We start from the raw sequence: 21970 nt of genomic DNA, 5'->3' as shown, positions 1-21970 counted from the left end.
GTCTGGCGGCGTGCCTTGTGGGGCCGCGGCAGCGCGATAAAAGTGGGTAAAAGTGGGACACCTATTAAGAGCCCCAGCATATATGGCCATTTCTCTGATTTGTCGCTTACATAAGCCGCCCTGGAAACCAGACAAGCAACTTCCATGGGTTTGGTCCTGAAAGCTCAGATTGATTTAAAGCTGCGCTATGCATTAAGTTCTTGATATCCATGATTAAGAAGCAATGTTAAAGAGCAAACATTGAAGCAGCCTGTTGACATCTGGCAAAAACTCAGCATCCCAAACACTAACGCTAGACGAGATGCTCGCATCTCACAACAACCATCAGGTCTCCAGATCACCTACTCCAGCTCCAATTTCGACTCAGTTTCCTTCTTACTTTCCACCTCGCTTTCTGACTGTGTCTCCTCGGCCCTTTCATTCCCATCCTTAAACTTGATATTCTTCTCACTCTTTGCTCTCGTACTCTTTCCTGAGCTCTTGTCCGAGCTCTTCTGTGTGCTCTTCTCTGACCCAGCTTCGTCTTTGCTTCGATCCAGCAGGTGCTCCAATGGACAGGGGTCGGCATTGTCCCACTCTTTTGTACCAGGCTTTGTTGCCTTGCGACACTTGAAGCACTGCTGGCCATGTCGAATGAACAGTTGATGCAAGCCGTACTTGAGGTGGTCCGGAACCATGACATCTCCATGTCTGAAACAGTTATCAGGGTCAGCATTGGGTGGCACCCAACCAAGCCAACGGCAGAACTTGTGAACATGCGTATCAACAGCGAAGCAAGGCAGACGAAGGCAGAAAAGGGTAACACAAGCAGCAGTCTTGATACCAACGCCAGGGTAAGTGACAAGCTTCGCCATCGCCTCGTCTTTGGTCATACGGTGCATGTAGTCAAGAGACAACAGATCCTGCCTATCTGTGCCATGTTTCCCCCCTGGCTCACTTCCCTTGTCTACAGTTTGTGCTTCAATGTGTTCAAGGTTTTCTGCATAGACCATGTCGAGAATCTGCTTGATATGAGACGCTTTCTTCGGACCATTCCCGGCGATCTTGATAGTTTCAGCAAGCTCTCGATGGGAACCCAGACGAACTTTATCCCAGTCGATGCTGCCAGCACCGGTACCTACTTTGCGCAGTCCATAGTGCTGGACCAGATTCTTCACAGCAGCATCGGCCAGCGCCATAAGCGTGTTTCCACTGATCAATGTTCTCAGTAGAGCATCAAGAACACAAGGTACCTCTCCACAACCAGCGACCTCTAAAGATGCTGCCGGCATCTTCTCTGGCTGTTTCACTTCACCGTGTAAGTCTGCCAAGATTCTGTAGACATGCTCACAGGCTTCAGGTGTCGGGACCCGTCTGTAGGGGTATGGCGAGAAGCCAGGGGTCAGTCCATAAGGGTTATCCTTACCCCTTTTGATCTTGATCCTGAAGTCAGGATCAAGGACTTGGGTTGCGTCCACCGTGACTGTATCACATATCTTGATGGCATTGCTATTCTTGATCGCAATCCCTCGGAAGATCAAGAGCCTTGGAGATGGCTGCTGTCCTTTCTTTTCTTCGACCTTGACTTGGCCGACTTCCAATGGAGCGACATCTGCAATTGAATTCTGTGAAGAGGTATCCTCATACTTCACTCCAGTGATTCGGGTTCGCTTGGCAGGAGGTATCCCTTGTTCTAAGAGTAAGATATTTCGGCCAGATGCTCCTCGTTTGACAGGAGGATCTTGTTTCTTTTGCTGCTTTGTAGAATGAGCAGCTGTGACTTCCGTTACCCGCAGTGAAATGTGGGTTTGCTTGGTCGGTATCACCGCCTTCTCTTTTGTAGATTGCTTCACGAAAGAGACTGATGTGGTGCTTAATGTTGGGATTGCAGAAGTGAAGGTGCCTTCCGGAGACGTCACAGCACTTGATGTGGCAAACTCCTCTGGCTGCGAGGTGCGAGGAGCTGGTTGACAAAGGACTACACCCATACCATGTGGCAGGGTCCATTCCCTTTGGACAGGTTTGCTACGCTCCTTCTTAACTCTCTTGCGTGTAGAATGCTCTGCGGCTCTCTCAATAACAGCAGTAGCTGGGCGCTTGGCATTAGTATTAACGTTAGCGGCGTTCACAGAATCTATAGCTGTCGCACTCGTTGAAGATTCAGCTGACAAAGCTTCTGTTGATGTGGGCTCGCTGCTTGTTACAGCAGCAGCCTCTGTGAGTCTCCTAAACGCCGCCCGAGTCAACATGTTCGGTTCAGAAGTTGTCGGTAGCTTTCACAGCCTGTCCTGAGGTTCAAATGCGTGTTTGTAATGACTAGTACTTTGGGCAGCAGTTGCTGATGGCCTAAGCCCCCTAGGGTGAAGAAAGGTGGAAATTGGTCAAAGAGAGTAATTGACAGAAGGTAGGAAGAAAGATATAAGGGACGATTGGACCAGAAGTCCTTAATAATATATCGAGGAGTCAAGTCACGTGAAAGACAATGAAAAGATTGGTCGTCCAGTAGGGACAAGGACCGGATGAAACATCAGGTGTTGTTGTCCACCACCCGGTTTTTGGATCAAGAGGAAGGTAAAGAAAAGAGCTTGAGGAAAGGGTGTTGATGAGGTGTTGAGATGTCCAGCCACGTGAGTTGTGAGTGAACAATGAAATGTCGGTTGTCCGTGCTCTGGAAGCTTGAGACAAGGAGTGGACAAAAGGTAGGTGTTGTCTAGACCCTTAGTCCTGAGCCAGGAGGATGGCACCGAGAAGAAGCCGAGGGGAGTCGTCAACAATATCTCCAGATGTCTCCTTGTAGGCGTAGACGGTTTGGTGAGAAGAATGACAAATCACGTGAGTAAAAAGTAGTCTAGGACAATGAAGACAGACCGCCAGGCCTCATCCAATCAATGAACACTTGAATAATTTGACTGAGAGGATGTTGGCCAGAGTTCCAGGTGAATGATGTCAACTTTGCATGCCAGACGATCGATGTATGTGGGGCTGGCAGAGGGCTTCAGTGATAACGAGCTGACCAACTCTCGGGAAAAAAAACCACAATCGACGACTATGAAAATATTACAAGCCGTTCTCACAGATTCTAGGTCATGACTTGTTGAGAAAAGGGTCCAGGCATAGCGGGAGATCTCAAGTTGGTGGGAAAAAAAAGGCGATGAAAGTCAAAAAGGCAACCAACAGGCTGATTGATTCTCATTTAAGAAAGAGCGACCTGGGGATGGCCCAAATCCTAAGCAAACACATGGTCGACCATCTTTGGTAATGTGCTGCCTCAGGAATCTACTTAAATTCAAGACAGTTCCACTGAGATCAAGGTTCTCGGGACATCTTGATATCACTGAGACTGAAGTCTAACACTGTGAGGATGAGGAGTACCACATCTCCTCAGGTACTCAGCTGTGCCTAGAAACGGATGTCAACAGGCGATCCTTCTATAGGGCATCAATGAAAACAGCAAGTTCAGCAAACGCCCCAGAGTTGACAGAGCCTTGTAGTGCGGTGTGCAACCGACAGCACGTTGAAGGAAGCATTCAGAGTTAAACTAATGTAAGTTAGAAAGCTAGGGAGTCACACTAGCTAAGGACAAACATATCAGAAAATCAAAGAGTGGTAATCAGGAGGATAGTTCACTTTGACTTCTACTTAGTGATGGAGATGTACTATCATAATGCCTATTGATTTCAATCATGGGGCTTAAAAGTCTGATAAAATAGAGCACCAACACGAAAGTGGATGGAGGTGGCTAAAGGAACAATGTGAGCAAGACTTGCAATGTTGGTCAAGGGATCGTTTGTCGTTCGCCCCACTTATTGACAGATTTCAATGGCGTCAACCTGGTTCTATATCTGTTAGCCGAACATATAAAAGCAACAAATCCACAGATCGATGAAGAATTTGGTATGGCATCAGGCAAGGGTATCTCCTCACAGAAATCTCGGAAGTCAAGGTTTTGTCAAAAAAAAGTCATCATGAGAGGGAAAAGGATGAGTATGCAAGTCAACAAAGTCCAATACTCACCAAGGATATCAGTTCCGTCGATATGGTCATATGATAGCAATGCCTACCGATGGTGGAAGTTAAAACAATTTGCACGATCCTCGGAAGAGTTATTGTAGAAACTCAAATTTGTCGACGGAGTTCCAGAATCGCTCCGAAGAATCTGAGGACTTTGAGTGGAGTTAGGATCGGAACCCGCGATCTCTCCGATAGCTTTTTCCACCCTAACCCTGGTTATCTTAGTAGCGTTCCCGCTTGGGAAATTTGTTTACATCTGTCCAGCTGAACCCCTGAAGCTGACATCATATATCACCAGCGACATTTATGGAAGAACAAGTATTAGAACTCATCACTGCTATCTTTCAAGAAGCAGTAGTTTTGTAATGTGTTGACTGAGCAGTTTTTGATTATCTCTTTGATATTACTACAAAAGAGAAGCAGTTTCATGATTGAAGATCTTTCCGATCCTGAAAGATGCTTCTTCCCATATTCATTGATCCAAACCTTAGCGGGCAAAGAGCGCTCTTCAGAAACTTTGATCTTCAATATTGAAAACAATGGACTAGGAATGAGAGCGATGGCTCAAGTATTGTGCAGATGCTTCGCAATAAACTCTTCCGGTTGTTGAACAAATACTAGGAATGACCGCTTTTCACGGCGGGTTCTTGGGCCCCTGATTGGGGACATTCCTTGTATCTAAAGTAGGGAAAAAACATTATATTCAGGACTTTTCCAGCTACCATATTAAAAATCACATTGTTGCAACCTTTTTTCTTCCTCACAACGCTTCCCTTTCTTTCGTTCCCTTCTCCATTGACTTTTGTTCCTCCAAACAGCCCAGAAAAACAAGCCCATGGTTTCACTTTCACTTCTTTTTGACCACTTTCTGGTGTTAAATTGCCGAAAGGTTGAAATTCCGAGTTTTCGCCATTTTCTTTCCTGTCAGGCACTTGCTTTGCTTGCCTACTTAGTAATTTCTTCATACTTGGTGCAGTCTCGTATGCCCATCCTTTCTTCGTCACTACGTCAATTCGGATTCCCAGATATCTGAGTTTGGTTGTTCGCAGCTTTTCTACTCAGAGCAAAGCTTCAAGCTCACCCGTCGCCATTGGTTTCTTGAAACCTTCTAAAGATTCTGAGAAACAGTGGCAGTCGTCTATCCTCGACAAGGTATGGCGTCGGGATTAAACCCCAGCATTGTCTCAAATCTTCACCGAAACCATCATGAGACTAATAATATTTCGCAGATTGTCTCTAGTTTGTAATTCTGAGAGTTGTTCAGGAAGGGCGCAGCACAATGGCTGGAACGGAGCGAGAGCCCTTCATCATTGACGATGAGGAAGAGATTTTGATCAATGCCCATTTAAGGAGGGAAATCGATGAGGCGCTTCGAAGAGGACAGGAAATCGCCAGAATTGCCGGAGTCTCCCATGACTTCCCCATTTCAATCGATGATGATGATGGTACGATTGAACTGGAGGTGGCGATCGAAGACATCCTCGCTGACGGAATTGGCGAGGTAATCGACCTAACCAATGAAAATGAACTACCAATATCGGGGCCAGACGCTTTGATTGTCCGCGATGAGGGCATTATCCTTGATGAATGGCGGCTGGATAACGGAAAGATTATCCAAACCGGAATGGCTCTTGAGATTGCGGAGCCTCTGGGTGACCACCAAATTCAGTTCTTTCGCGTCCAGCAGATCATTCTACCCAACAACCAGAACCCAATCATCCGAGGTTGGGCTTTTACTCGGACCAAGCACCTCAATGGCATCCTTCCGTGCAAACTCAATGAGGTTGCGCTTATTGTTGAATCCTCCAGTTTCGATGAACGGCCGTGGGAGGAACGAGCTTTACGGGAGATCCCAACGGGCGCGATTCTCCGTGAGCGAGAATTAATTATCACAAATACACCATTCCCAGAACACAGATTCAGCGGCTGGGATTACAAGGCGCAGGGCCACGAGTGGGTAGCTGCGAATTCTCGGTTAGTTTGCAGATACAGGTTTGAGATCCAAGTCAATCCAGCAAACAACAAGCCCTGCGAATGGGCGTTGATCAGGCTCTCCGAGGATGAGGCGGATCCTGACTTCAGAATCCGTGACGAAGCGCTCCTGAATCGCTGGCGAGGGGGCAAGGTCCCCGGCGGCTCATCGAAGCACGGTGCTCCCCAGCCGCTGGTCGTCGATATCGACGCTGACGTTGACTTGCAAGACGCGCACAGACCTGTTCTTGCTCCCGAGCAGAGATACACCGCGGGCGACGTGTTTGCTGGTGCGGGAGGAGCCTCTCGTGGAATAGAGCTCGCCGGGGTCCAACTGCTCTTTGCTCTGGACCACTGGAGGCCCGCGGCCAACACCCTGGACGCCAACTTCGGGGACCGTGTGAACATTCACTTTATGGACGTCACTGAGTTTATTAACAACGAAAATCTCCAGTATGATGTTGACATGCTCCATCTCTCCCCCCCCTGCCAGTTCTGGTCGCCGGCTCACACCATCGCCGGCAAAAACGACGACGACAATATCGCCGTGCTCTACTCATGCGAGCACCTAATCAAGAAGCTTCGCCCGCGCGTCTTCACCGTTGAGCAGACATTTGGGATTCTGAGTCCCAACTTCACAGCCTATTTCAATGCGTTCATCCTCGGATTCACCAGTTTTGACTACTCAGTCCGCTGGAAGGTCGTGCCTTTGGCAAACTACGGGATTCCGCAGCTGCGCAAAAGGCTCATCATGATCGGCGCCGGTCCCGGAGACAAGTTACCGTCCATCCCGCCGCCAACGCACAGCAAGAATAGGACTGGAGGACTGAAGCCTTGGAACACCCCATGGTCAGTCGTCGGCAACATGGCTCAATACCGACACCATCCACTTCACCGACCAAGAGAAGTCAAGCTCGCTCAACCGCGCCCTGCATGGGATCCAACACAACTTGCGCGGACCATCACCTGCAACGGTGGCCAAAACTACCACTGGAGCGGTCGGCGAAACTTCACACTGCTCGAGTATGCGCTTCTTCAGGGCTTCTTCCCCGATCACCAGTTCCGGGGCAGTTACATCAAGAAACAAATCGGTAACGCTTTTCCCTCACGGGTTGTCAAGGTGCTTTATGAGCATCTCGTCTCTTTTCTCTTGAAACAGGACGGTTTTGATCCTGATACCCGCCCAGGTCCCATCCTGGGCAATCACTGGCTATACTGGCCTGGAAATATTGATGATAATGACAATTCGGACGGCGACTATGAGACCGATTCCGATACGCTTGATGGAAAGGACGATGAGATACAGATTATTTGGGACAGTAATTGGAATAACTTGGGAAAGGGGACAAAAGAGAACCCCATCGTATTAGCCTAAGAAATGTTAATGTTTAATGTGGCTGAGGGGGAGCTAAGAAGCTCATCAAGATTCTTGATGGGGAACTTGAAGGACTATGAAATTAGTGTGCGGATATCTTCATGCGGTGGATGAGTCTCTGCCATCTAGAAAAAAAGGTCTTCGCAGCAATCAAGTCTCACTCGGTCTCCCTGGCGTTGTAGCAGATGCCCTCGCGTTCTGACGAACTCCGTATGCTCCAGTGCTAGAAACCTAGTGGGCCAATCCAAAAACACAAATAACACCGTCCAATCCCTGACATCCCACTACGCCGAAATCGCTTGCCCATGAATGATCGTTAAAAAGCAGAAAGAAAAGAGCAAACCATATGCAGTCATCAATCCTTTTACTCCTCCTCGCTGACATCGCTCTCGTCCACTTCGGCTTGGACCTTATTAAATTCTCTCTCCAAATCGGCTTCCAGATCACCAAAGTCCGGATCTTCTTCTCCTTCCCCGTCTTCATCCCCTTCGTCGAAGGTATAGCGTTCTGGTTCTGTCGCAGGGGGCACCTCCGGGCTCTGGGGCTTTGGTGGAGGCGGCGGCGGTGGCCGTACCTCTTCTTCTTCCTCTTCTTCTTCTTCCTCTTCTTCGTATCCTGCTTCATCGGCATCGTATCCGCCATACATATTATATCCCCCGCGATCGTAACTATTGTTGGACTCCTCGTCCTCCTCATTCTCATGATCCCGGGCAAATTCGGAGAAACGTCTTGTTAACGTAATGGGATAGTTTGTTGTTACATACTTCACTGGTTCGCCATCAGGATATTCGACCGTGAGTCCTCCATCGTCGTCATCATCCTCTTCCTCAGACTCAATGGGCGACACAGCCCTGCGCTTCGGAGGAGGTGGGGGTTCTGTTTTCTCTTGCTGTTCTTGTGTTGCTGGTTGTGACTTGGGCGACGCGTTTAGGTCCGGGAAGGACAATGTCACGGGTTTGGCCTTCTCAGATTCCTTGGACTTCGCCTCATCAACTGCGGCTGCGCCAGCCTTGGCCTTAGTAGAGGCAGCCTTGCTAGCACCGGCTCGCGCTGCGCCCTTGCCCTTCTGTTGCTTGACCTCATTGCCGTTCTTGACTTCAAGCTGTGGGAATTGTTTTCGCAGAGCTTCGACATTGCCCTCTGTTGGCGTGCGCGTAACGTTCATGTGGAAGGTAGAGTCAACCCGGTGCAGCACAAAGGCTTGCCGTGCTGGGTCAAAGATGAGAATGTAGTTGCCGTCGCCTGTGGTTCGGACGCCATTGTACTGGTATTTGTTGCCTTGATCGTCGAAACCAAGGTTGTAGGAGTCGTCCCGACCGGATTGCTTGATGCGCGCTGCGTTGGGGGCAGTCTCCGACGATAATGTAGGCCGATAGTTGTCTGCGGTTAAAGAAGCGTCAATTTGTGATCTTGCAGTCATTAATCGCGGGGAGATGATATGCTGGGTTTCAAATCGTCTTGGGCCAGAGGGAGTCGAAGCGCTACGACCTCGCTCAGGTGATGTGCTAACTTACATCTAACGGCAGTGTATAATTCCTTGGATGGCTTCCCCAGAAGAGCATCGCTGAGAATTATAGGGTATCTCCCTGGTTTTGTAGGGTCGATAGTGACCGGCGCGGCCATCGTGGGCAACGTCGCCGATGCTAATGGCAGCGTTCGAGCGATTGTGTTGTCGCTGTTGTCGAACTCGTTGTTGAATGGAGGAAGGACAAGGGGACCGAGAGGTGTGGCCAGGGGCGGTCTCTGGTAAACAGGGATCCCCAATTGAAGGTTGGGGTCAGGCTGTCTTCCGTTATCAGTTTATCGTAATCGAGGGGTAATTTACAATCGTCACGAGATTTCATTGGTGAACTTTTGGGTAAGTATCGTGTAGTTACTGTATCTTTCTGTACACCGTCGATGTAACGTTACGAATCTCCCCATGACATCGCTCCACTTCACCCGTCCTTCGAGGAGTGGGCGGAGACAATGCGCGGGGTCTTCAGCATTCTCAACGCTAGGGATCCTCCACTTCAGCGAGTCGAGCTTGTGAAAGCTCTAGGCTGAAGACTGAGGTTCCGATATCGCGAGAGGGCAACATGCATCAGTTTTAACAAGGGTCTGATCTCAATGTTTGAAGCTCAGGATCTATTAGATGCGTTGATTCGAATTACAAAAGCGATGGGATGTCCGCTTACGCAGAATTACACCCCGCAAATAACGGAGCCACGAGGTCCAGACCATCCGGAAAGTAGGGCTATGCTGGCAGCCCTGGAGGATCGCTGTAGCACAGCAACGGCGTCAGCCTGACTGAAGGGCTTTAATAGAATACTTTGTGTTGCAATCGTATGTTAGCGAATGGCCTATGGCCGTAGAACAAGTTGGAACTTAGGGAGGGGAAAGACAACCCGGGTTCGACTTCATAATGATACTCCGACGACCAGCAGACAACGCGCCAATGGAACTTAGGAGCTCTTTCCTCCAGCCACACAGTGCAGAATGTTCCTGCAAGTGACTCCAATGGCTCCATTCTCGTTTGGTATGTTTCTACAAACATCAAACTTAAAGTTCGAAGAGATGACTTTGGGTTGTAAAAGACTCCCAGTCCCCAGTCCACCATTCTTTAGCCTGCAATTCCTCCATGGGGTCCAATGTCCCCAAGACGCCAGCTTCATTTCAATCTTCTGCTCCTGAACTGAAAGTACCTGTTAAATTACCAAAAAGTATCTAATAGTAAGAATCTGCGTTAGCACTAACCACTCATCTTTCAAAAGGATGGATCACAAGTCTGACGTCAAACAGGAGGAGTTCCCTATGGTTTAGTTGCATTCTTCAACAAACGCCGCCATGCGAACTTGGGGAAGGTCGCTGGTAGTAGCTGGGCTGGCTGCTACCCAGCTCACAAACGCATACGAGCTCGATTTGAGCTCAAAAGGTACAGAATAGGATGCTTTCGCACGAAAAGATTTCAAGGTCTTCCATGCCATGGAAGGTACTAACACAAGCGCATCCTCTTAGAATCAATCAAGGATGTCGCACGAAGTATCGCTGAAGACATGATGACCTTCTACACAGGAAACCTCCCTGGAGAGGTCCCAGGTCTTCTTCCCGATCCATATTACTGTAAGAACTTGACCTGTTCTGCTTCATTACTGATCTTCCGAAGTCATCTAATATCCATGAAACAATATAGGGTGGGAAAGCGGTGCTCTGATGGGCTCACTCATTGATTACTGGTATGTATATATTGATCATTCTGACCATAACCACTGCTAACCGGTGGGAGATTGCACAAATTGGCTTTGAAGCTGACAATGCTGAAGGTATTACACAGGTGACACGCGGTGGAACGACATTGTCGAAGAAGGCTTACTTTTCCAAGTCGGCCCAAACAACGACTACATGCCGCCAAACCAGACCTTAACAGAAGGAAACGATGATCAAGGATTTTGGGGTATGGCGGTACTATCCGCTGCCGAATACAAGTTCAAGGACCCGCCACGGGACAAACCACAATGGCTTGCACTCGCCCAAGCAGTCTTCAACTCCCAGGCCGCTCGTTAGGATGCTCAGGGTTGTGGAGGAGGGCTTCGATGGCAGATCTTTACCTGGAACAGTGGCTATACCTACAAGAATTCGATATCACAAGCTTGCTTTTTCAATATTGCTGCTCGCCTGGCCCTCTACACCGGAAACGACACATACGCAAAATGGGCCGAGCGGACCTGGTCTTGGATAGTATCCATAAAGCTGCTGGACCCAGACACCTATCACATCTTCGACGGACTACATCTTGACAACTGCTCTGATATCATCCCTTACCAATGGACCTACAACGCGGGAGCTTTTCTGCTAGGAGCAGCAGCTATGTATAATTACAGCACGGGACTTGCTAGAGAAATCTGGCGCGAGCGCACTCAGGGATTATTACTGGGCACTCGTGTGTTCTTCCGGGGCGAGGAGAGAACCATCATGAGCGAGGTCGCCTGCGAGCCCGTAGACTTGTGTGACATAGATCAGCAAAGCTTCAAGGCGTACCTAGCCCGTGCAATGGCAGCAACGACAAAATGGGCTCCTTGGACTTACGATATCATTAAGCCACTGCTCGAGGAATCAGCCAAAGCAGCAGTATCGACTTGTACTGGAGGAGATAATGGCCGGATGTGCGGACTAAAATGGACCGAAGCGGGTGTTCACGATAACCTAACTGGCGTGGGCCAGCAGATGGCAGCAATGGAGGTCGTCCTTGCAAACCTCATCGACCAAGCAGCCCCTCCCGCGACTCGAAATTCTAGGGGTACCAGCCTGGGAGGAGCAGCGGCTGGTGATATTAATGCTGTCGCCAATGAGAAAGTGTCTCAACCCATCCCTGCTGCTGGCAAGGCGGCGGCGTACGCCCTTACAGCACTGGCAGTTATAGGACTGGTTGCTGGGTGTCTTTATGTTTTGATTGAGGAACGCGTCTCACTCAGACCCTTGCGTTCTGTTCTCGCCAGTGGAAAGTCAAACAGCTTTGATCAGCTTCTACCGACCTCTGGTGTCAAATCAAAAGAATCCAGTGATGACTGGAGCAGTTCCGAGACTGTCATTATCAGGAGACCTGACAATGCAGCCAACCCTCCCGGAAGGTTGAGCTTCTGGACCCGGTTGAAAAGGCTGACGATAGCCGCCAACGTAAATGCAGATAATCAAGCGATGAGCAGTATCCAACAACCTGATTGGGGGTCGGGGAATGGAACTGGAGGGAATTCTGTTCCCCATTTCTCTGTCCCACTGGGGGTCAAGAGAGAGAACTTGGTGAGGGATCCTGAGAGTGCATGGACATATGGTGTTGAAACATGAAAAGAGGAGAGAGAGAAGTGCATTGTGTAAATTCTTCAGTGTTACTTAGCAGCTTACTGAATGGGTTTATCAGCACCAATAACCTTATCTCTTTGCACCAGACGGCGATAATTTAACTGTCGGCTATGCATGGTCATGGACCCAGTGTGGATGTGCTGGGGCCTAGCTACTAGCTGGGCGCCCGGCGGGTTGACCGAGGCCACTAGCCTAGCGCTTAATTGTGATGTCACCAGTCCCAGATACCACCCATGTATCCGAACCCCTCCTCGATTGGATAGACACGGCTTTTCCGATGCATCATCCTAACCGGTCGCTACTTAGTTTGGGTTGCTATATACACGTTGTGCAATTTGGAGGTTGTAATTGGGAGGTGGTTGGTAGCTGTTGGGTCTAAATACTTACATCGTATATGCAAGGTTTCCTTAGAACGTAACGCTGATGGGATCTGTATCCGGTATACAATGTACAAGCCGAGTTGCTTTTGCATCCGCCGGTGAAATTAGTGGGAGGTCCAGACGTGACAATCCGGAGCAACTGGCAAGGTGGAACATCGCAGGCTCGGTGCTATTCGACGTTGGGAAATTTAAATCGTTATGAGGTCGGACAGATCACAAGCGTTTATCTAAAGTCATCGTGCCTTCCATCGTCGATACAAGACATCTTGAGCTAAGTTCAAATAATAGCTCAAGGATAAAACAGTCGAACAGCATGGAGTACATTCCGGCAGCGGCACTTAGTGTGCCGCTGTCTGTCTTGGGTCTTTTGAGAGCCTACAATTCGCTCATTGTTGATAGCAGTCGGATAACAATCTCGTCCTATGTCCTCCTCCTCGGTCTTGTAGCAGCAGCTGTCAAGTTGAACTTGTCCCTCATCAACAGGTATCGCTTCGAAGCTCGAGCCCGAGCCCTGGGATGCGGCAAGGCTCCTGTCTATCCTCATAAAGACCCAATCCTTGGCCTGGACTCATTTTTCGAAGGACTACGCAATTTCAAGGACCACACTCTCCTCAACTGGTACTTCCGTCGCTTCACAAAATGCGGCTCAACTTACTGGAGCAAAACTCTGGGCAGCTGGCTGCTCATGACTGATGACGTCGAGAACATCAAGACCATCTTAGCTGCCAAGTTCGACGACTGGCCTATTGCTGGTCCCAGACTCCTCGGTACGCTCCCTGTGTTAGGACCTGACAGCATCTTCTCCACGAACGGTGCAGCATGGCAGCACGCCCGAACGATGATCAAGCCTGCGTTTGTTAGAGACCAGGTCGCTGATCTCCAATGCTTCGATAGACACATCAGGAACTTCCTGGCTGCTATTCCCAAAGACGGCTCGGCGTTCGATATCCAGGAGCTGCTACTCGACATGACGATGGACTCCTCAACAGATTTCCTGATGGGCTACTCGACCAACCAACTGACCACACCCTCTCCCGAGGCAAGACAGTTCGTAGAGGACTTTGAATTTGCCAGCCGGGAGAGCTCCAAGAAGGCTCGGTTCGGTCCAATCTTGTACAAACTGCCGCATCCCGAGTTGGAGGCCGCCGTCAGGAGGATGCGCGAGTACATCCGATTCTACCTGAAGAAGGCCGCCGAGGAGAAGAAGGGGCTTGAGAAAGAACGCAACTATGTCTTCCTCGACGAACTACTCAAGCTCAATCCGCCCGAGGAATACCTGATTGACCAGGCCCTGACGATTCTCGTGGCCGGACGGGATACTACCGCTGCAGCGATTACGGGCGTTTTCTACTTCTTGGCTCGGCACCCTGATGTGGTTGAGAAGTTGAGGGCCGAGATCATGGCTGTCGACGAGGAAAGGCCAGCGTGGGAGAAGTTGAAGCAGATGAAGTATCTCAACAATGTCATCAAAGAGGGTAAGATCTCCTGTCGGCATCGCCATGATTATCTCTGACAGAAGATTGTTGCAGCACTCCGGCTCTTCACTCCAGTCTCGACAAACTCCAGGTCTGCAATCAAAGAGACCATTCTTCCTCGAGGAGGGGGTCCAGATGGGGCGAAGCCTATCTTGGTGCCAAAGGGCACGCCGATTCGTTATTCGTTACATTCCTTGCATCGCAGTAAGGATATCTTTGGTCCCGATGCTGAAGAGTTCCGTCCTGAACGGTGGGATGGTGATTTCCGGCCTGGGTAAGTGCATGCTAATTTTTCCTGTTGTTTCTTCTCACTAACAACGAAACCCTCGTAGCTGGGGATACCTCCCCTTCAGTGGTGGCCCACGTATTTGCTTGGGTCAGCAGTTTGCTCTCACGCAGATAGCCTACACTCTGTTCAAATTCTTCCGCGTCTTCAAGGCGATTGAAGCTCGCGACTCCCAACCATTGCTGGCAAAGGTGAATCTTACGATATCATTCCCGAACGGCTGTCGTGTTAGTGTGACGCCAGCCTGAAACTTGTACTACACTGAAGGGTGTTACGGAATATAACTTATCCTTTGTCATGAACACTGGTAGGTTTTTTGGGAAGGTGGTATCAAGGTTGCTAGCTTACTAAGAGCTCGGTTTCCGCGCGTATGATGTTACATAAAGTATCAACGAACTGCGAAAACATAAAGTAAGCTGACCGAAACTCAGTGTTTGTTATTGCTCATCTTGCGCTACGTTAGAAGATCATGATCTGGTGAATCCCACAGAACCCAGACATATATTCCACGCTCTTGAAAAACGCCATAGCCAAACTCAATCCTAACCTATCTTTGCAACGTAGCTCAATTGCAACGTAGCTCCATGTAAAGTCCGGTGATGTAAAACTAGCGATTCGACTTAGGCAGGTACCGACTTCGCAGATGCCCCAAGGTACCTCCTATGACGCTCATGCGGCTCCCGATGGTTCCGTCCTGCATGCGACTAGCAAGCGCCTCCTCAAGCGCCGACTGAGTCACAGAAGCGTCTGCTCTTAGTGTTAGCTACCTTCTCCATTTCGCATGTGTGTAGAGTACTCACCATCCAAATCACTGAAGCTGCTACCCATACTGGGGGTACCATCGCTCCCCCCTCGTGACGCTCCCTTCCTCTTGCTCGGCCCAGGGCCCCTCCCAGACAGCTCCATTGTCCGCCTAGGTGAAATGGTCCCTTGTTGTCCAAAGGCACTGGGTATTCTCCGGGTGCCTGCTGTCCCAGTCCCTCCTGCTGCTACGGCTCCGCCTGTCGTTCCTGTTCTCTGGACCATGACAGCCGCCGAACCGATCGACGAGTCTGATGTCTGCGACTGGTTTGTGTCTGCCCGTCCTGCTTCCATTAAACCACGCATATCTCCACGAAGAGTGGCGCCCAGGTCATGGGTGCTGCTGCTGCTTCCTGTGGCATGTGAAGAGTCTAGGTGTGGCTGAGCTTGGGGATGGGGGTTATATGGAAGGAAAGCGGGCTCGTCATCGTCATCATCGTCGCCATTCCCTTTTGATCCAAACCTGGGAGGACGGCGAATGATCCGGCTTTGGACAGCGCTTGAAGAAGAGGTTGAATCATCGGAATCATCTGACGCCTGGGGACTAGCTGGGCGTTCAGGCTCCTCTTCCTGCATAACAGGTTGCTGATACTGCTGTCCAGAGAGATAGGTAGGGCGACGACGCTGGGGGTCATTCAAGCGAGTTGCTGTCCCCGGTCGAGCACTAAGCTGAGGCTGTGGAGGGACAGCTGTGTTGGTGGAATCAGACGAGTGGCGTGACGTCCCAGGCCGTGACGGCAAAGCACCCTTGATACCACCCGGCCCTGGAGTGCCAGAACTGCTGCTCTCATGGACATCTGCTGCTCTCAACTGAGGAGTGGCTGTCTCCTTACGGAACGCCGACGCCGAAGAAGCACGACCTGCCCCTGAACTTGTCCGTCTCTTGGACGCAGTGGTGGTCGGCTCGGCTCCGGGAACAGGAGAGGGAGCATTAGATCCTCTGATCGCTGCCGCCCTCATCATCTGTGCCCTAAGTTGAGATGTGTGACGCTCGGTGAGATAGTTGGCCATCTGCAGGAGGAAGTCGACTGAGACATCGAACTGAGTTGCTCTGGGACGGTGTCAACACAGTGAAACTTGACATGGGGAACTGGAGCCCTACAATCTCGTCCCTGACAACCATGTCAGTTGTCGGTCTCATGCAAATTTGTAGGAGACTTACAGTCAATATCAGCATGTGAAGAGTCAGAAATGATAGCCCAAAGTGTTTCAGACTTCCTCTCATCCCAGTCAATCTTTATGATTGGCAAGTCGTCAGCGCAGCTTTAGTACCAGCACAGTGCGAACACTTACAGGACCAGGCTCGACAAAGTTGCCCCGTTTAAAGGGCAGCCGGACGTAGACATGATACTTCGGCTCCCGCTTGTCGTCAGCTGCTTGTTCAGGCTTCCTTTGTCTATCCATGCCGGGATTATCTTTCCGCTGCCACGGATCCGTGCTGTATAGTTGGATAAGAATGAGAGAAGAGGTTGTTTGAATGTTGCAGTTGTGTAGTTGCTGGTTACAGGGGTGACGAGCAGGGAAGTTTGGGATGGGAGAGCTCGGTTTGTTGCATACCGGGTGCCTGACCGTGCCCTGTCAGCAACTGTCACACGTGCAAGGCACCCGTGCTTTGAAAATGCGACTACCGGGGTAAGCGGGTCCCTGCGGCCCATGCTTTGTCGCAAGCGCGATGCTTTGTCACTCGGTTGAAGCGAAAAATCGCGTCGCATCGCATCACCATCGTCGGTCAAGACTCCAAAGGGCGACATTTTGTCTCTGTTACCATTTTTTCTTTGCTCCAAAAAGAGCCGGAACGCTTCCTCGTCGAACTCACGAAAGACCCTGCCATGATTTCTTTGTTATTGAAATTCTTTTAGGCCCCTACTATTGTCCCCTCGATATCTCATTCTTTTAGCTGCTGCCCTATCTCACCCAAGACTTAGCCCGACACAATCATGCCGCCATTGATCCTACACAACGTCCCCGACGACGAACTTTACGTTGGAGACGACGGCATCCAGAGACCCTTTGCCATGGTGTTCCCTCAGTATGTCCACGGATCACCACTGCATCAGCAAACACACGGACAACTAACGCGACGATGTTTAGACAAGACGGGTCCCTCCGCTCAAGGAAGGCGAATCTCGAAACCGGGGCCTTTGGCAAGTCGACGCGGCGCACGAGGTCAAAAGCGGCCACGCCAGCGAAGCGCGAGGACCCCACAATAGCCGCCGCCGACAAGATCTTCAGCAATTGGCTTGCCAGCCAGAATCAAAGCGCCCCTCAGACAAGCGTACCAGCCCCGGCGCAACGAAAGCCAAACCTGATTCCCAGCTCGTCCTCCCAAAACCTCGCTCAGGGGCATGACGAAAGCTCAGCCCCGTCGCAAACACGCTTCTTCAGAAAGCAAGAACCCACAGAAGTCATCCTGCGCGGATACCGGAACGCACAGCACCAGTATGCCGCCATCAACCATTACGAGCAGATCGCCGGCAGGATATGCGAAGACTACCCTCGCGAGCCGCCGGTTGAGAGCCGGCGGTATAAGTCCGAGCTTCGCGACCCAGCCTTCACACACCGGCGCGCCCTAACCCCCGAAGAACGGGCCAAAGTTAATAGAGCTATGAGCGGCGAGCACTGGGTCAAGGTCACCTTCGAGTCGGCCGAAGCTGCCGACAAAGCCGTTTACTCCTCCCCTCAACTCATCCAAGGCCATCTCGTCTATGCCGAATACTATAAAGGCGTCCCCCCGCACAAGACGAAGCGATACCTGACCCCTCGGTCGCTGCATTCGGCGCAGCCTTGAGCAGGACACAAACCCTGCGCCAGCGCAACAGGGGCAGCTTCTCTCTCAGTGGCACACAGGAAGCCGGCGGCCCCGATGCATCGCCCACCTCTTCGCTCACAGCCGACACTGGCACCCTAGCCTCGGGAGTCGAAATCAGCACGAGCACCTCCAATACCCTTAATGGGGGCGCAGCCGCCGGCGGTGCCGAGAAGTCACAGGACGACGAGTTTTGCAGGGTCATTCCCACCGTTCGGAAGGCTAAGCTCTTGCCGATGGAGGAGGCCCTGCTGCCAGCGCCGACCTTCACACAGCGCATCGCGAACCATATTCCTTTCCTCAGGTGGTTCAACGGCGCAATGATTGGCAGCGAGGTGCCGCGCACAGAGACCGGGGAGTTCGACTGGGTCCGGGCAAGTCTATTCTGGAAGCTTATGTGGTGGCTGGACTTCTTGCTCGGCCTGTTTGGGGGTGATATTCGGGATGCGGAGAAGGACGATAAGGAAGACTGAAGCATCCGGGGTTTTACGCGCTGGGGGAGGGATTGTACAGGGCGGTTTCGTAATGATCGTCGTTTATAGCGAGTGGAGTACAAGACTGCCAGGTTTTTTTTTCTTAGCATGGCGGGAATGGAATACAGGTCATTGCTACCGGCATAATCAAACATCCTGGGCCTTTCACCACGAACAAACTGTTCAATAATTGAATGTTGAGCCAGACCACCGGTCGTTCGTTGGTCCATCCATCCGTTCCTAATAAACATGTCCCCATACATACACATTACATTACCATGACAATCCATGCTCCCATAAACCCAACCGTTCACCAACCCTAAGGAAATCAAGGGTATTAGACCAAGCCAACTCCCACAACCGCCATGATACCCTATTGTGTAATATGCTGCTTTCTGAACATCCCTTTCAGTGATCTCCCGATACGCTCCAAGCTTCATCCGGCCGTGATTCTTCCAGGTTTACTCCAAGCCTGTGTCTGCGACTGCTGGTGTCAGACGACGATGACCCTCGTCGTAACCCTTCATTGCGCCACGGATGAGACTCCTCGCTCACATCGTCCCGATATTTGCGATCATCCTCATCATGAATAGCTGCGCCCTCCTCTCTTTGTGTAGGATGTTGGTCGTATTCAGCCTGTCCGTCGCGTTTGACTTCAGACGACGACGATGTCTGCTCTTCCTCCTCTTCCTCCTGTATTGCGTTCTCAAGACCGACAAAAAGATCATCAGGGTTCAGCTTCAGCGGCTGTGGCTGTGGCGAGAAGGGACGCACGTTCCGTGACCGATTAAGTTCAGAAGAAAAGACGCTATCGGCATCCCGATCTCTATCTTTCGCCGTGAAGTCGGACGCTATCGCTCCCGCCAGGCTCTGGTACCGATCAGCGTCCATCAACAGGCTGTCACCACGTTGATTGACCGGCCGTAGAGTGTCGGACCCCGTATCTGCCAGAATGCTCTTGGGCGGAAGGATGCTGAACAGCTTCGTCCCGTCGCCGCCAACCCCGCCGCCGCCATCACCAGCCCCCTTTCCAGACCCTCCAAGCGGATCAATCTCCGCCGCAAACAAGTCAACCCCACGCTCAAGCACATCCTCCAGACCCCCTCCCGTCCAGCCTTTCCTGGCCAAACTCTCAAAAATATCGACTTCCGCCCTCGCAAGGCTACAACTCGCCTCGACGATCTTCTCACTCGTCTCCTGGCTCTCCCTCAACAACGTCCTTGCATGCTCCGCATGTAACACCGTCAACCCATCCAGCTTCGTCGTCAGCTCAACCAGATGGTTCCTGAACTTCGCCACATCCCTCCTCCGCTGCCGATGCAGCTTCATCCCTTCCTTCTCCAGCCGCCGTATCTCCCTGCTCTGCGCGGCTACCGCGCGGGTATAGCTCTCTTCCTCATCCTCAACCGCCGCCCGCCACTTATCCAGTTCGTGCAGCAACGGCACCTCAAACGCCCGATAAACCGTCTCCGATAGAATATGCTGATGATTCGCGACCAAGTGCTGCAGCCCAGCAACGGTGAGCAACGCATCAGCCGTGCACTGGCCCTTGGTCGTAAAACTATTGCTCATGGAAGTGCCGCCGGGGGGACCGATATGGTCGGCGCGGGCTTCTTTCAGGCGGGCGCAGGATTCGAGAGCCGCGCCGAAAGCTGAGGCGGCCGTGGAGAGGGAGGCGAGAGCCAGGCGGTAGGCTTTGGCACTGGCGAGGAGGTCGGCGTAAGCGGCTTGGGAGTTTTCAAGGTCGGATTTGGTAAGAACCTCATGAGCGGGTACTGGGGGTGGGGGGAGAGGGAGGTTGTATTGGGAGAGGCGGTTGGCGGTGGACGCGTAGGTGAAGGTTGGGCTGCCGGGTATTGGGGGGAGTTGGGAGGGAGTTGGTGAGGGGGGGCGGTTTGAAGACATGGCTGATTGCCGCTTGGCTTGACAACAAACCTGAGGGTTTGTGAAGTCACACCAAGTCGAGAAATCAAGAAACACAGTTTCGGATCCCGCTGACCAGCGAGAGACACAAGGAAAAGGAATGTGGCTGGGTGTGTTGCCGTCCTGTTTTCGACTTTTCAGACGACCCGGGGCCAAGGTTCCGGTGTCGAGGAAGTATTGTGTATCGTTATACTTATCTCCACTCGCTTGGTCCTCTCTCCAGGTATGCTTGCAAAGAGGGGATGTCGGGCTGTTTGGTTTCTTGTTCTTTCTTTCTTCAACGTCGTCGCAACACAGCTCAAACTGCGAAAGAAGTCAAAAAGAGCAGGACAATTCCATCCAAAGCCCAAGGACCATCCGATCCGAAGGTTTGACGCAAGCACAGCAGGGAAAACAGCACTTCACCCGCCTCGTCAGGACGTGTCCAGTCGCAAAACACAATCAGATATGGGCTGTGGCCCCCATGTGACGCAAGATGCCAACAGCAGGGCCCTGTTTCTACTGCAAGCAGGGGGGGCTCGATAAGCGTGCACGGATCATATCTGCACGTGAGTGGGGCCTTGAGCACGTACCACTCTCGAGATTCAGTCTCGAAGAAGTGAGCAAGGGGCCTGAGCACGAATACGTGAGTGCCTTTGCCATTCTAAGACTACCCGGAGGGTAGGCATTGTATTCATGACTGTGGTGGTATCTTGGTCTATAACATATATATCGTCTCTCATGAGAACCATAACAAAGGACATATTTATCCAGTACTTCACAGCTCAGATTTGGCCTCGTTGTTCTCTTGAGGAGGGAGTCTTTCCCTCAGGAAGGCCTCAACATCATCCAACTCCTCCAAACAAGCCGAGTGCTCCATGCCCCTGGTTTTTTTTTTGTCAATTTAGACGCCATAACAACATTTAAGAAAGCGGGGGGGGGGCGGGAGGGGGCTAAAACTCACGGGTAAACCTTGAAAGTGGCATTGTAACCCATGCCCTTCAGCAAGTCATAAGACTTCTTGCCCAGTTCGAAATTGACAATGCGGTCCTTGTCACCGTGGGCCATAAAGATTGGCGTCTCCTTGTTGAACTCAGGCTTGGGGACCAGATCGGAAAACTTAAGGCTGAGCAACAAATAAGAGGACAACGCCACAATGCCGGCCAGCTTGACCTTAGCCGTCAGGCCGCTGAAGATGCTCATGGCACCGCCCTGGCTGAAGCCGCCGATGACGATGCGGTCCGCTGGAATGCCCGAGTCGATCTCCTTCTGAATCAACTCGTGAAAATATGCTTGGCTCTGCAGGATGCCGGGTTCGTCTTCATCTTTGCGGAGGGACTCGGCGTCACCATCAATAGTTTTCTGACTACAAGTTAGCATATGGTCACATATGACTGTTGAAGGGTCCTCGACTTACAATGTCATACCAACCCGGCATCCTCATCCCCCAGTTGCAGGTGATCGGAATAGATGGGGCATGCGGCAGGATGAACTTGACCTCATCCAGGCGCTGCCGCCGGCGCCAGTTCTCCACGGCGCTGGCCCAACCATGCCCGGTGTCGCCAAGGCCATGGATGAAGATAACGGTGGCCGTGTGCTTAGATGTGGCCGGGAAGACCAGAGGGGCGGCTCTTCGGATGCCTGACGCCATGACTGCTCTTAATCAAGGTACGTA

At 51.3% G+C, this 21970-nt stretch overlaps 9 protein-coding genes across 9 annotated transcripts; 4 read left to right on the top strand and 5 right to left on the bottom strand.

Moving 5' to 3' along the window:
- Positions 1-341: 341 nt before the first annotated feature.
- CTHT_0012470 (uncharacterized protein) lies at positions 342-2228 on the bottom strand (the record flags this gene model as incomplete). Its single annotated transcript, XM_006691701.1, has 1 exon — positions 342-2228. The coding sequence occupies one exon, from the start codon at positions 2226-2228 to the stop codon at positions 342-344; it is 1887 nt and encodes a 628-aa protein (XP_006691764.1).
- Positions 2229-5269: 3041 nt separating this feature from the next.
- Positions 5270-7336, top strand: CTHT_0012460 (uncharacterized protein; the record flags this gene model as incomplete). Its single annotated transcript, XM_006691700.1, has 1 exon — positions 5270-7336. The coding sequence occupies one exon, from the start codon at positions 5270-5272 to the stop codon at positions 7334-7336; it is 2067 nt and encodes a 688-aa protein (XP_006691763.1).
- A 364-nt stretch (positions 7337-7700) lies between these two features.
- Positions 7701-8959, bottom strand: CTHT_0012450 (uncharacterized protein; the record flags this gene model as incomplete). The annotated part of the gene is made up of 2 exons (XM_006691699.1): positions 7701-8716; positions 8851-8959. The coding sequence occupies 2 exons, from the start codon at positions 8957-8959 to the stop codon at positions 7701-7703; spliced, it is 1125 nt and encodes a 374-aa protein (XP_006691762.1).
- Positions 8960-10162: 1203 nt separating this feature from the next.
- On the top strand, positions 10163-10879 carry CTHT_0012440 (uncharacterized protein; the record flags this gene model as incomplete). The annotated part of the gene is made up of 4 exons (XM_006691698.1): positions 10163-10250; positions 10334-10438; positions 10509-10551; positions 10639-10879. The coding sequence occupies 4 exons, from the start codon at positions 10163-10165 to the stop codon at positions 10877-10879; spliced, it is 477 nt and encodes a 158-aa protein (XP_006691761.1).
- A 303-nt stretch (positions 10880-11182) lies between these two features.
- Positions 11183-14561, top strand: CTHT_0012430 (putative cytochrome P450 protein; the record flags this gene model as incomplete). The annotated part of the gene is made up of 4 exons (XM_006691697.1): positions 11183-12112; positions 12857-14027; positions 14082-14301; positions 14360-14561. 4 exons carry the CDS (start codon positions 11183-11185, stop codon positions 14559-14561), a joined length of 2523 nt encoding a protein of 840 aa, XP_006691760.1.
- A 359-nt stretch (positions 14562-14920) lies between these two features.
- CTHT_0012420 (uncharacterized protein) lies at positions 14921-16865 on the bottom strand (the record flags this gene model as incomplete). The annotated part of the gene is made up of 7 exons (XM_006691696.1): positions 14921-15060; positions 15114-16165; positions 16217-16226; positions 16277-16349; positions 16408-16611; positions 16672-16689; positions 16743-16865. 7 exons carry the CDS (start codon positions 16863-16865, stop codon positions 14921-14923), a joined length of 1620 nt encoding a protein of 539 aa, XP_006691759.1.
- A 186-nt stretch (positions 16866-17051) lies between these two features.
- Positions 17052-18393, top strand: CTHT_0012410 (uncharacterized protein; the record flags this gene model as incomplete). The annotated part of the gene is made up of 3 exons (XM_006691695.1): positions 17052-17143; positions 17206-17877; positions 17934-18393. 3 exons carry the CDS (start codon positions 17052-17054, stop codon positions 18391-18393), a joined length of 1224 nt encoding a protein of 407 aa, XP_006691758.1.
- Positions 18394-18801: 408 nt separating this feature from the next.
- Positions 18802-20298, bottom strand: CTHT_0012400 (uncharacterized protein; the record flags this gene model as incomplete). The annotated part of the gene is made up of 1 exon (XM_006691694.1): positions 18802-20298. The coding sequence occupies one exon, from the start codon at positions 20296-20298 to the stop codon at positions 18802-18804; it is 1497 nt and encodes a 498-aa protein (XP_006691757.1).
- A 775-nt stretch (positions 20299-21073) lies between these two features.
- Positions 21074-21946, bottom strand: CTHT_0012390 (acyl-protein thioesterase-1-like protein; the record flags this gene model as incomplete). Its single annotated transcript, XM_006691693.1, has 3 exons — positions 21074-21179; positions 21260-21657; positions 21713-21946. 3 exons carry the CDS (start codon positions 21944-21946, stop codon positions 21074-21076), a joined length of 738 nt encoding a protein of 245 aa, XP_006691756.1.
- Positions 21947-21970: the final 24 nt, after the last annotated feature.

The sequence above is a fragment of the Thermochaetoides thermophila genome, assembly GCF_000221225.1.
Source record: "Thermochaetoides thermophila DSM 1495 unplaced genomic scaffold scf7180000011814, whole genome shotgun sequence".
NCBI lineage: Eukaryota > Fungi > Ascomycota > Sordariomycetes > Sordariales > Chaetomiaceae > Thermochaetoides > Thermochaetoides thermophila.
This window is presented reverse-complemented; position numbering and strand designations above follow the sequence as displayed.